General features: G+C 39.3%; 2 protein-coding genes across 3 annotated transcripts in view; both read left to right on the top strand.

Moving 5' to 3' along the window:
- casq1b (calsequestrin 1b) overlaps positions 1 to 2585 on the top strand; it is a 29735-nt gene extending 27150 nt beyond the window's left edge. For both annotated transcript variants that reach the window (XM_083936815.1, XM_083936816.1), the window contains 2 exons: positions 219 to 293; positions 1770 to 2585. In XM_083936815.1, coding sequence (XP_083792941.1) covers positions 219 to 293; positions 1770 to 2039 — 345 coding nt within the window. In that variant the 3' untranslated portion in view covers positions 2040 to 2585. The remainder of the gene's footprint in view (positions 1 to 218; positions 294 to 1769) is intronic.
- A 6039-nt stretch (positions 2586 to 8624) lies between these two features.
- LOC310964309 (complement C1q-like protein 4) lies at positions 8625 to 11033 on the top strand. Its single transcript, XM_083937386.1, has 3 exons — positions 8625 to 8763; positions 8853 to 8981; positions 9995 to 11033. Exons 1-3 carry the CDS (start codon positions 8655 to 8657, stop codon positions 10273 to 10275), a joined length of 519 nt encoding a protein of 172 aa, XP_083793512.1. The 5' UTR covers positions 8625 to 8654; the 3' UTR covers positions 10276 to 11033.
- The last annotated feature ends 2073 nt before the right edge of the window (positions 11034 to 13106 follow it).

Genomic DNA, 13106 nt, shown 5'->3' on the forward strand with positions numbered 1-13106 from the left:
AGCTGCACATTTTATGTATTCGCCTATTTAAGTTGTTATTTTTGAGTGTATGGCTTAAGGATATACAGTATATCAAATTCATTAATGTTGTTTATCCTCCTATCTTTCTTGTATTTATTTGTTTTTCTATCTTTACAAAACACATTTTTGATTGAATTACAATCCATAACTGCATCAAGATAAATAAGCCTAAACATTTGACCGTTTCTCTCTTTCAGCTGGTGCCGTACTGGGAGAAGACCTTCCACATCGACCTGTCTTCTCCTCACATTGGTGTGGTTGATGTTGAAGATGTAAGCAACCTCTCTCACCCGTTGGTAGCATTGAGTAAAAATCCAAAACAAAACTATCCATAGCTAAATGTTAGGGCTCAATTGCTTCTTGCTTATTGACTTCATCACTAGTAAACAATACACCTCCAGACCGCGAACCCTTCGGCGGCATCTTTTTAAATGTTCGTTGCGGAGAACCGTCGCATATAAACAGTCTCAGGACCACCGTTAATACTCCTGCTAGTACATGTGCATTCACGTTTTACTAAAGGCCACCTCTCTCAACTGGGCCGCAGCCGGGAAGTGTGCGGTGCCTAGGCACGGATAAGTTGAATTATTCCAATTTCTCTTAAATCAAGAGGCATGCTACTGATACTCTTTGCTCACCACGTTATGAATGTCATCACCTCACACAAACTGGATTTCATGTTCCTGGCGGAGATGACACTGCGTTCGACCCTGTAGATCATGAAATATTGTTATCAGGTCTCGACCAGTGTGTTCTTTAGGCCTTAAAGGTACAGCCCTCTCATTGTTTGAATCTAATTTATGGTAGAAGTGTTTTCTGTTCATATGGGTGACCATACCTCTGCCACATCCCCTCTTAAATGTGGCGTGCCCCAAGGATCCATCTTGGGCCCTGTTCTTTTTTCAATTTATATGCTTCCCCTGGGAGTCCATATTTAAAAAACATGATTTATCGTGTCATTGCTTTGCTGATGATCTACAGATCTACCTGCCTATTCAGACCAATAGCCCTACCTCCACTCAAGCTCTGCTGAACTGTCTGAATGATGTTCACAAGTGGATGGCTTTAAATTTCCTGAATATTAACAAATCAAAATCAGAAGTAATTCTATTTGGTAGTTTCAACCTTTTTGATGGTTTTAAGAGTGATATTGTTTCACCAACTTATCTGACCTCATTAAGCATCAATCTCCAGCTTGAGCTTTGAGGTCAAGCAGCCAGTTACTACTAGTTTGCCCCAGAACAAAACTAAAGAGCAAGGGCGACAGAGCATTTTCAGTTGTGGCCCCATATTTATGGAATGCTTTACCCCTCAACATCAAATCAACTCTGGAGCATTTTAAATCCCTTTTAAAGACCCACCCCTTCTCACTGGCCTTCAACTCATCCTGACATGTTATTTTTATCTTTTAGTATAGCTTTTATTTGTTTTACCTTCCCTTTCTTATTGTTTATGTTTATGATTTATGCTGTTTTTATCTATATTGCTAGCACTTGACTATGTATGTTGTGCAGCACTTTCGGCAACTAAGGTTGTTTTTTAAATGTGCTATATAAATACATTTTGAGTTGAGTTAAGTTTCTGTGCCATTGCCAAACAAAACAATAAAAAATAAAACTAAGGCTCCCTCTAAGAGTGGCTTATCAAAAAAATGAAAGATTTTCTTTGTCAACAAACTACAAAGAACCATATTTAACTATATACATACACAAAAATGTACTTATTATATTTGCGTGTGTCATCGGCAGGCCGACAGCGTGTGGATGGAAATGGACGACGATGAAGACATGCCCACAGCTGACGAGCTTGAGCAGTGGATCGAGGACGTTCTGTCCGGAAAGATCGACCCAGATGATGATGATGAGGACGACGATGATGATGACGATGATGACGATGATGATGATGATGATGAGGACGACGATGATGATGATGATGATGACGACGATGACGATGATGACGATGATGATGATGATGAAGATGATGATGACGATGACGATGATGATGACGATGATGAATAAATATTTGCTACCAACTTCACTATAATTTAGCCACAAATGGCAAAACCCAAAAAGTCGCACCAGTATTTTTAACATCTTGCAGCAACACACACTTTGTGTCTGTTTGCTTCCTGTATGGTTTCCTGTAGGGGACAAATATAATGACCCTATGGATTTGCTTCTCTGTTGATGAACAGGGTTGCAACTTTAAATGTTATATGTCCTTTGTTACTGTATAAGAATATGCTGTTCTTCACTATGAATGTCAGCAATGAGGCTAACAGATGCTAACTTCCCAGACATTTTCTACTCACTGTCACAGACCGGGGTTCACCCCTTTGCTCATTTTCTCCAATATACTGTTATCCTGTTACAATGACATGTTTTCTACTTGATGAAGAGAAGAAACAAACACTTTCTTGTACTATTTTTAAAGAGAATGAAACTCACTGGACAGTCTTAAGATTATTACAATCTTGGGAAAAATATAAAGGTACTAGATAAAAAAATAAAAATAATTTGTTTCTGCTCTCATATGAAAAATTAAAGAGAAAAATATTTTAAAAAACAATGCTCTTTGTTGTTGTCACTGCTAAATAAGATACACTACAGTATGTATGTGTATTTGTGTGTATGTGCATGTGTGTGTGTGTGGCTATGAAGGGAGGCCTACCTTAAGCATACATTTAAATTCTTTCTATGATAATTGCAATTAGATTACCCAACAACCATTAAAGTGTAATTCATTACATTACATTACATCCCATGGTCTTTTTCGGCACTTACATACATCAAATAAGCCATCGAGACCGTTTTTTAGTCTAACAACTATTAAAGGAGAAATCTGTCGCTACCAGCCGGACATGGCTAACACTGATTAGCTTGGGGCAGTATGATGAAGGCATTAAAGCGGCTTTTTTAACCACTTACACCGCTCAGAATAACACCAAACCTCTGCAGCAGCATGAGAAAAGTCCCTACACATATAATTAAGCACCAAAGACGTAGTTAGAACCCAGTCAAACTGTCCAGCTCTTCCAGATGCAGAGGCCGCTAATGAGACCGAACCAGAAATTCAAGAAAGTGAGTTTTTCAGATTTTTAGTAAGTGCCAGAAGATAGTTTTACCACCCCCCTAGTGTTCCCAAGTGCTATTGTTGGAGCCACAAGCCAACCAGATTCTCTCTGGTAAGCAGTGATGCAGTGTAATCTTTACGTTATATGTGTAGGGCTTTTATTGTGAAAGATAAGGACAAAGTAGTAAAGTAGTATAGCTGTAAAGTGCTGCTGTTGTCGGTGGTGTTATTATTCTCTGGCTATTACATTGTGTTATCAACATTTACTTCACAATGCTGAATTACAATTGAAAAGTTGTCTGTTGGCATTTTAAACAGGTTTTTTACAGTTTTTATGTGCGTTACATTTAATTTACTTTGACATGAGAAAAAAAGAGAATGGAACTGTGCAACTGCAAAGGAAGAGGAGGAACCTGGGCCACCTTCATCAACAAACAGCTGAACAGCTGATATTTTTTTTCAGATTTTCATCAATGTGCTTTACCCCAAACTTCCCTTTCCCGGGCCACATTAACCAGCTCTGACTGGGGGATCCTGAGGCGTTCCCAGGCCAGTGTGGAGATCTAATCTCTCCACCTGGTCCTGGGTCTTCCCTGAGGCCTCCTACCAGCTGGACGTGCCTAGAACAGGCATAGGGAGGTGCCCAGAGTTCATCCTTACCAGATGATCCTGAACCACTTCAACTGGCTCCTTTCAACGCAAATGAGCCTTCTGGCTCAGCTCTCTATTCGTCACAACGCCCCTGCTGCTTCAATTCTCTCATAACTAATTTCTCTGTTCATGACGAGTGTGAAGGGGTGAATTTTGTGTACCCCGGTGAAATATCAGGACGGTATGAAGGTATGAGAAAATGGGTTATAAAACTCCCAATCCTAGTTGTGAACACAACACTGACATATCATCGCCTTTTAAGGTGGTTTGGAGAACGTTTATCTGATATTTCAAAGGTTTACTGATTGCCAGTAAATGCAGATAACACTATTTACTCACTGGACGTCGACTGAAAGAGTAAACAGAAGATTCACGTTAAGATAATAAAGTACAAATGGGATGATGAAAATTCACATGTCATCATCGAACCACAGAAAAGCAGCCAGTCGGATCATACCAGCCAATCGATCTGAAAGACACATTGCGCAATGTTACTGTTTGTGTTGCTGGTCTGTGGCCTGACTTTGGACCATGGTGTTGGTATTCCTCCAGTAAAACCTGGTGAAACACATGCAGACCTGTGATCTCCTGAGAGAGTCTGGTGCCATGACAGGGAAACACCAAAGAACCAAGGTGCAGCAACAGGAGGATATAAACACACTGGACCCTTCAGCACTGACACGACTTTATTCTACAGAACAGTGAGAACAAACAGTGGTAATGCCTGCAGTCCATTCACAATATTAATAGTCACCTCTGTATCAAGTAGGCTGCCACCTGCTAAAACATCAAGAAAAGTAAGCATACTTCCTACCTGTCAACTTATAAAGATGTTTTAGAAAATACATTGAAACACAGAGGGAAAAACTCACTCATTCATGGTTTATTTGAATGGAAGCTAATAAAAATGAAGTGTCACCCTAACCCTAACCTATTGCCCATTTGCGGCAGTTGTTTATTACCCCCCCCCCCCCCCCCCCAAAAAAAAGTAGGCTATGAAGTTATTTCAGCTGCATTTAAAAAAAAAAGAAAGCACACCCTAAATCCCATAGAGAATCTCTGGAAAATCCTCTGCAACAAAGTACAAAGTAATCACTAAGAAACCCACTGCAGTTACCGAACTGTGGAAGAGACTGTAGAAGAGCCTCGGGATCCCCCAGTTAGAGCTGGTTTATGTCATCGGAAAGGGAAGTTTGGGGTCCCCTGCTAAAGCTGCTGCCCCCCACGACCCAACCCCGGATAAGAGGCTGAAGATGAGATGAGACAGAGTAATGTCTAAGAAACCCACTCCAGTTACCAAACTGTGGAAGAGAGTAAAGTAGAACGGACCGAGATCAAACCAGTGCAGTGTGAGAAACTAGTGATGTCCTGTGGGTGCAGATGTGCTGAAGTCATTCAAAGCTGTGGTCTCTTCACTTCCTGTTCAGTTTTGAATCCTATGGAAGAAAACATTGTTGAAATCTTCTATTCTGACACAATGGTTATTGTTCTTTAATTTTGCTCACTGTTTTTTTTTTTAACAAAATAAAGGTTTTTGTCGAAGTGCCTTGGTTATTTATAAAAAAAAACATGGTGGTACAGCATTAAAAAAATAACAATATTTCAGAATAAATCAAGTATTTGATCTCTAATCTTGATATCCAGCAACCTCTACGTTCATTCTTTTAAAGGGCAGTGTACAAAAGGTTTTAGCCCCACTTTCAGTTTATCTGTCGTATAGAAGATAATGAAATTGAAGTTTGTTATAGATGATTTGATATCATCCTTCCTTCTAGCTTGTCCGGATAAGGCAACCAAACTGCAGGGAATAATACAGACAAATAAAGTGTTTGGCCACGAAAGACAACATAGGCGTGATATGTTCTTCTTTCTGAAATTTTAACTTCAGGTGCAAATAGGAATACAAATGTGAATAAACATAACATAACACATTACATAATATTACATATTTTCTCAAGTTCAAAGGAATGGTAGCTGCTTGCCTTACTTGCTGAGAGTTGGATGAGAATATTGATACCACTGCTGTGGTTGCACGGTAATTATGAAGCAATAGAGCCAGCCATAGCTTAGTTTATAGACTGGAAACAGGAAGTCTCTCTAGTTTTGTATAGCACAAGAGCACATGATTCAATGTCAACATCAAAGATACTGATAATGCAGCTTTAAGGATTGTCTTTAGTTATATACAAAACAAGAAAGTTTGCTTAAAGATGGTGAAAGTAAAAATGAAAGTATTGATGGTTATATTTCAACAGGGCTGCGGTCACGGTTGCCGGGGTATCATGAGAGAAAAAGCGGAAGCTTTAGAAAACATACTGTAAATGTCAAAGAAGGTCAAGATTTCAGTGGAAAATGAGTGGCTCATCAACATTCATAATGAAACCACCAAGGACCCTGTGAGAGGTCAACATTGTGGTTGAGGGGAAGTGAGAGAACCCGCCTAACCATATTTGGTCAAAGGGGGTGGTAAAAGGTAACGCAGCCAGTAGAAGAACGTCAAAAGTCACTTTTGGTTAGTTTCTTACATGAAGTGAAACCTAGACCAGTGATCAGTGGTTACTTCTTGTTTGTGGATGTTTTTTTTGCCATTATCTTGCTGTTGTTGAAGTTTTATTTTATATGAAAATGTATGAAATTATGAGGGGTATGACCAGGAAACGTCTTCATTGAAGTTGAACAATATTATTTGAGGTGTTTATTTCTTTTTTTTTTTTATTGCTTATAAGTTTCATGCCCAGCTTGTTTGAGAGCATAACAAAGAAAAGAGGTCCCCACAACGAAAGTATCAATATCAAACTACATGTATTAAAGAATGCAAGTCGGTAATGTAATTTTATGTTTTGTTTTGGTTTTATGTTTGTATTATTTTAACATAAATTGACAATCTATCTATCAATTGTTCGCTTGGGAGCTACTTTCAAGTCAACACAATCGACACAATCCACCCCTAAAAAGAAAAAAATATGAAATTGCTAAAAAGACATCAAATCTTATTTTATTGCATGAGCATAAATCATGAGTTGGTGGATCATTAGGTGTTGGACGATCTCCAGCTCCTTCATCATTAAGAAAGATGTTGTCTTCCTTATACCTTAACAACAGTTCATGACACCCAAAATGACACAAAGGTCCATTCATTATTTTTAACACATTACTGCTGCGGCTGTCTTAGTCTCGTGACATCATGTGACCACTCTATTTAACGTTCAGAAAACGCTCACGGTTTTAAACATGTTGTTAACCTGAAAAGTGAGACAAAACTACTGCGACACAGGACGCAAACACCGGTCTCCTGAGTGAAAGTCCTGTTTTTTTAACCATACCCCAACTTCCTTATTTTTGGGGGTTTGGGGCTCTTGTACCACTAATATAGGCAAGCACTATATGGAAAAAGGAAAGAATTTTCATATTGTTAATAAAATGCCAAGCCAACATTGGAAATTAAATGCTAACACTAGCTAACAATCAGCTAACGTCAGGTGAAGCTAACATTATCTGGCTATTTCTGAAATTTATGTAATTAAATCACTACGTCGGCGTAGGAAAAATCAACTGTCGATCATTCCTTCAGTTGAGGCTTTGCAACTTGCAAAGTGAGGGTATCCGGCTGTGTTGTCGTGACGCAGCTCCTTTCTCAAATATGATTTCTGGGTCCAAGCCGTTCCAAGCCTAGTTTGAACAGATTTTAGTTTTTATAAAACAACATAATTGTCATTTTACCTCTTTCTTATCAATGAAAAAGGTGTCTCTCTAAAGAAAGAGGTGAGCGTAATTGTTTACGTTCGGCCGTTGTTGTTTGGGGGGCCTTGGCATGGAAACATTTGGGAATCCCTGGCTTAACCTATAATACGGTCATTAAAGATATGTAATATTTATATTCATAATAGTGTATCATTAGTGTTTAATCACCTGACGACCTCAAAACATGGCTGAGACACTGCTTATCAGTGACCCAAAGACGCTTACAATGACAAGAAGTAAACACAAGAAAGGTAGGTTGAGGCAGCAACTCAATGCATTTAGGCATGTAGACATGGTGAAGAGGATGTGCTGCAGTTCAAAGCAGCATCAGAACGGGGAAGAAAGGTGATTGAAGTGACTTCGAACGTGGCATGGTTGTTGGTGCCAGACGGGAGCTCTGAGTGTTTCAGAAACTGCTGATCTACTGGGATTTTCATGCACAACCATCTCTATGGTTTGCAGAGAATGGTCCCAAAAAGAGAAAAGATCCAGTGAGCGGCAGTTCTGTGGGCGCAAATGCCTTGTTGATGCCAGAGGTCAGAGGTCAGAGGAGAATGGCCGGACTGGTTGGAGCTGATAGAAAGGCAACAGTAACTCAAATATCCACTGGTTCCAACAGAGGAATCCAGGAGAGCTTCTGTGAACACACAACTCCACCTACTTTCTAGCAGAGAAAACACACTTTATTAAGCACCAGGTGTGCCTAATAAAGTGGCCGGTGAGTGTATCTGCTTGATAGACACATTAAAGAAATCTTTTAAAGGGTTTTTATGTTCTCAATGTTTTTCCCTCGATCAAATGTTTAATATATGTATCCTTGGGTCAATATGTTATAATGAAATATGTCTAACTTATAGAATACTGATGTTCCTTGAAACATATGCCCTCATTTTGTGGACAACACAGTTTTCTTGACTTGAGAAATTGATATGTCCACAGTGGCTGAACAGATTTGTACTATTCATACTGCAGGACACACGTAGAAGAAAAGTAGAAGGCATCTGGCAAACAGAATAGATTTTAGGAAGTGAGAATGTGACCGGAGGAATCACATGACACTCAGTCGTGAGGGGATTTGGCAATACTAAATAAATTTGCTCTATCTGGTTGTGTTTCTGTTCGTCAGGTTTACTATTGAACCAGGACAACCCCAGCACTGCTAGCCCAACATGTGTGATCACTCAGCAGAGTTGAAGGACATGAAAGAAAAACTGGAGGCTCTGGAAAGCAGACTGAGGGACAATGAAATCCAGAATGTGGAGCAGCAGAGGAGCAAAGGTAGGGCGCAACTTTTTCCATTAGCATTGAATTAAAACATTATTGAGCAAATTATTGTGTCAGTTGTTCTGAAACTATTTTGGCTTCAGAGAGAACAAAGGTGATATTCAGTGCTGAGGCCGGAGCACGAGGAGCAATTGGACCTTACGGCTCGGAGACAACCCTCGTCTTCCAAAGAGTGATTACGAACGTCGGAAACGGCTACAATCAATACTCAGGTAAGGGCGTCTCAGAAGACCTGCAGTCACGCTTCATTTGGTTGTGAGGATTAGTGAGGCTTCTTCTATAATGGCTTTACATATATTAATACATTAATCATATCAGTAATCACTGTCTGCAATCCAACACTCAAAATCTACAGAACTGTATTGACCATTGCATGTAAACTGGCAATACTAAATCTACCCCTTACATAGTGGTCAGGTCGGTCATTCTAACCTAACAATGTGAAGCCAAACATTATTCCAATCCACAGAACTATGTGTTAGAGTTGTATGTAAGATTTTCATCTAGTTAATTGTCTTTTAAGTTCCTATCTATCAAAGAATGAGTTAAAACAACGGAGATTGAGCATATGACCCGTAATTGAAAGCACTTCTACTTGCCTTTTTGCAGAGTATTCTAGATGTAAATAGGCTGCAATGTTAGTGCCGCTGCTGACAGCGGTTGGTCTGCCACCCTATGTCGTCACTAACGGTTATGCTGCATTCACTTGTAATCGGAAATCGAAAACTTCCAACTTATGAGTCAGGCTTGTAGTAAGGGCAGAAGAGTAATCCGGGCATGCATTGTGGCCGTGAACATGACAAGATGAAGGGCTCCGAAAGAACAGGCTCGCCTGCAGTTACATCTTACTGCCAAAGAGGCTGCTAGAAACAAGGTATCTCAAATCTTATGCAGTACAACTTGAAATCACCAAACTTCCAAATAAATAGAATTTATTTGGGTAAACTATTTGTAAAGTAATGTGCAAGACATCCAGAATATTCCCACTGGAATCAACCTTTAATTGTGTCTCAGAGTCTTTGATTTATATATATATATATATATATATATATATATATATATATATATATATATATATATGATATTTGACTTTGAATCCTTTAGCTTCTAGACTTGGAAACAAGCCAATATAAGATGACGTTGACAGTTTGGACTGAGAGGATTTAAGGAAAAAAAAAGAAGGTAGAAATCTATAAATGCATTCAACGGCCTATTATTTCCACAGGGATCTTTACCGCACCCTTTGCAGGTGTCTATTTCTTTACCATCTTCCATCATGCTGGAGGAAACCCTGGGACACAGCTGATACTCTACAAGAACAGCGAGCAAATGGTCATGACTCAGGATCACCCATCAGACAACGTATCGGCTCATAACGGAGGAAACGCAGTGTCCCTGCAGCTGCAGCAAGGGGATCAAGTGTATGTGCGCATGAGTGCCAACACACATGTTTACGGGTCCAGCTACCACACAACTTTCAATGGTTTCTTGGTCAGTCAAATGTGAGAATGGATAACTGTTCAGAAAATAAATAATCTGAAAGAGTCCTCACTGTTGACGTATACTGCTCTATGTTTAGTGAATATGTATACGATATCAGGACACCCAATTAATTGTTTGTTGAAATATAACCAAAGCTTGACAAATAGACAACAAAGTGCATGCATGATTTCATGATTTTGAACAAACACAAGACATTCGAAATATCGTCTAATACAGTAGCCACATAAATTGATGAATCAGTGTAATTGAAATGTACTGTATGTATTCTGTCATTTAAATAACTTTAAAATTTCCTCCAACAAACTTAATTTCTTGCAAAGTTACTGGAAGATCAATAACGGGGTGATAAATGTGTGTTTACTCACAGGTTATCAAAGGTTAACTGATTGCCAGTAAATGTCTCATTTCATAATAAGCCTAGTTTCAAAGGGGATGTTAAACATTTACAGCGCGTCAACCTCTAATGGCTCTCTACATCAAGACTACAGTCATGTTTAAAAAGACTAGAATAAGGCAGGAAGGAATAAAAAGCAATGATAAGCCCTGTCTAGGCTGTCCTCATTCAACGTTCGTACATAACTACTGTTGTGGAAATGGATTCTTTAATAAAGATCAACAAACAGGATCAGCTTTTTCTCCGTGGTCTATTTTGCCAAAGCATTTTCCTCTGCAGACAAAAATCCGTTCATCCCTGCGTCCTCACAAAGTTAGAGTCTAGCAGGAATGACGATGAGCCAAATCGCACACCGTCTTTTAGAGGAAGAGACAGGACGAGCTAAGCCTTGGTTGGGTGACGTCTTTAGACCAAACAAAAAACATGCCTCAGACATTTCAATGCTGAACACTTTGAACCTCTCTCGTCACAAGGTCTCTAACACAGTGTGCACAAATATGCCATTATACCATCATGAGTTAGTTATTTGCATTATCCATTAAGAAGGTGAGACAGAGGAGACACTGAACTGTGTCTGACCTGACAAAACTATGATCATGAATTACAGATATCCAAAATCCCCACAGCACTACAAAGAGTAATGCACAGTATTTGTGTGTATTCCAGGTATTTATCTTTGTGTAGCACCGGATTTTCAACCAGGGGAACGGAGTTTGAATCCCCAGAACTTTTTTTGGACAAGGTTCTTTGGAAAATGATGTGGTACTGTAAGGTCCTATATTAAACACTGAGGTTTTGTAAAGAACCAGAATCAGCGTGCAAACCATATTTCTCTCAGGCTGGAGGGATTATAAAACTGATAAGTAATCAGTTGATGGCAACATGAAACCTTCACAAAAATCAAACATTGCAGACATCACAGTATGACACATTATGGCCAAAGCAGGGACACAGATGAACTTCTACGCCATGATGGCAAGAGCAAGAATATAAACACGCTGGTATCTTTATAAAAGTGAATAGTGATGAATCTCCCTCAAGCATAACAGCTGAAGAATTAAAAATCAATGTGTGAAGTATAGTAATCATATGTTATCGCGTGTATTAGTAATGATTAATAAGAATGTGATAATGAGACGCAATAAGTATAATCATTTAAGAATGTGATAGTATGTGCCTCTGCTATTATTGGACCAGGCTCAAACTTTTCTGTTTTTAAAAGCACACAACCTTTTGACTCAATCTTTATCTGCTTTCTCTGCACAGGAACAAGTCAAGGTCACAGAGACAATGAACTAGTCAGCTCTCACACAAGGCATCTGGCAGATAGTGTAAGAGTTAGGAGAATTGCTGTCCGTGTTGTGTTTCCTTCACAGATAAAGAAGAAGACTCCTGTGGACACAGAGGGAACCCCTACGCGTGGGTGTTGGAAATGGAGGCTGGAGATGGAGGCGTCCTGACGGCTGTTTCTAAAATACACATATGCACGCACAAGCGGACACATAACCACGCCTTTGTAACAAGTTTATATGCTGGAGTAGTTAGAATAGATATCAGAACTTCTTGCCTCTGATCACAGGTACTGTGTGCTCACAGTTACTCTAGATAGAGAATAGAACATTTCTCCAGACGTCTGTATCATCCGATGTCCCTCTGCTAATAAATGCCTGCTGGCGCACTAAACTACCAACGACTCTGCTGACTCCAGAAAGCCTCCTGTAGAATTTGAATTACGCAATATATACTCTGTGAGGTACTTCTGATTCGCCTAAAGTATTGTGTGTAAAATTCCTACATGATGAATCTCCCTCAAGCATAATAGCCTATATCTATGCATGATCCATGATAAATGAAGATAGAGAAAAATAGAATACATGTCTAAATTAGAATATTGTTGTACCAAATCATGTTGTTTTGTTTTATGACCCTGAGAAAACGTTGGCAAAGTTACTGAAGGTAAATCAATGAAGGGCTGATAAAGGTGTCTGTTTACTTTAAGGCACCAAAGGTTAAATTATTGCCAGTAAATGCGGTTAATACTATTTATTTTCATTTCTATTTATCTACATCTCTTTTTAAGCCTTGTTTCAAAGGGGTTGTTAAAAATTAATAGATTTTCTTGAAGCAACATAAAAGCAGCCAGAGGGATGGTATCATTCAGAGTTTCGGTGACTCAGCGACGTTGAATCAACTTGGAAGATGGATTTTACCGTTTTATTGTTTGCGTCTCTGTTCTGTGGCCTGGTTTCAGCCAATGATGACAATAAAACTGCTGAAATAGAGAAAGAAATAAACAAAGTGAAAGCAGCTAGTGAAGGAGGGCCCTGTTTTCCGGACATGTGTGAGGTCCTGAAAGACATTGCTGCCATGAAAGAAAAACAGAGCAATTTGGAAACCCAGATTCTTGAGCTGAAGAACCAAGCAGGTGAGACTTTTCCAC

Source organism: Echiichthys vipera, assembly GCF_963691815.1.
Source record: "Echiichthys vipera genome assembly, chromosome: 22".
NCBI lineage: Eukaryota > Metazoa > Chordata > Actinopteri > Perciformes > Trachinidae > Echiichthys > Echiichthys vipera.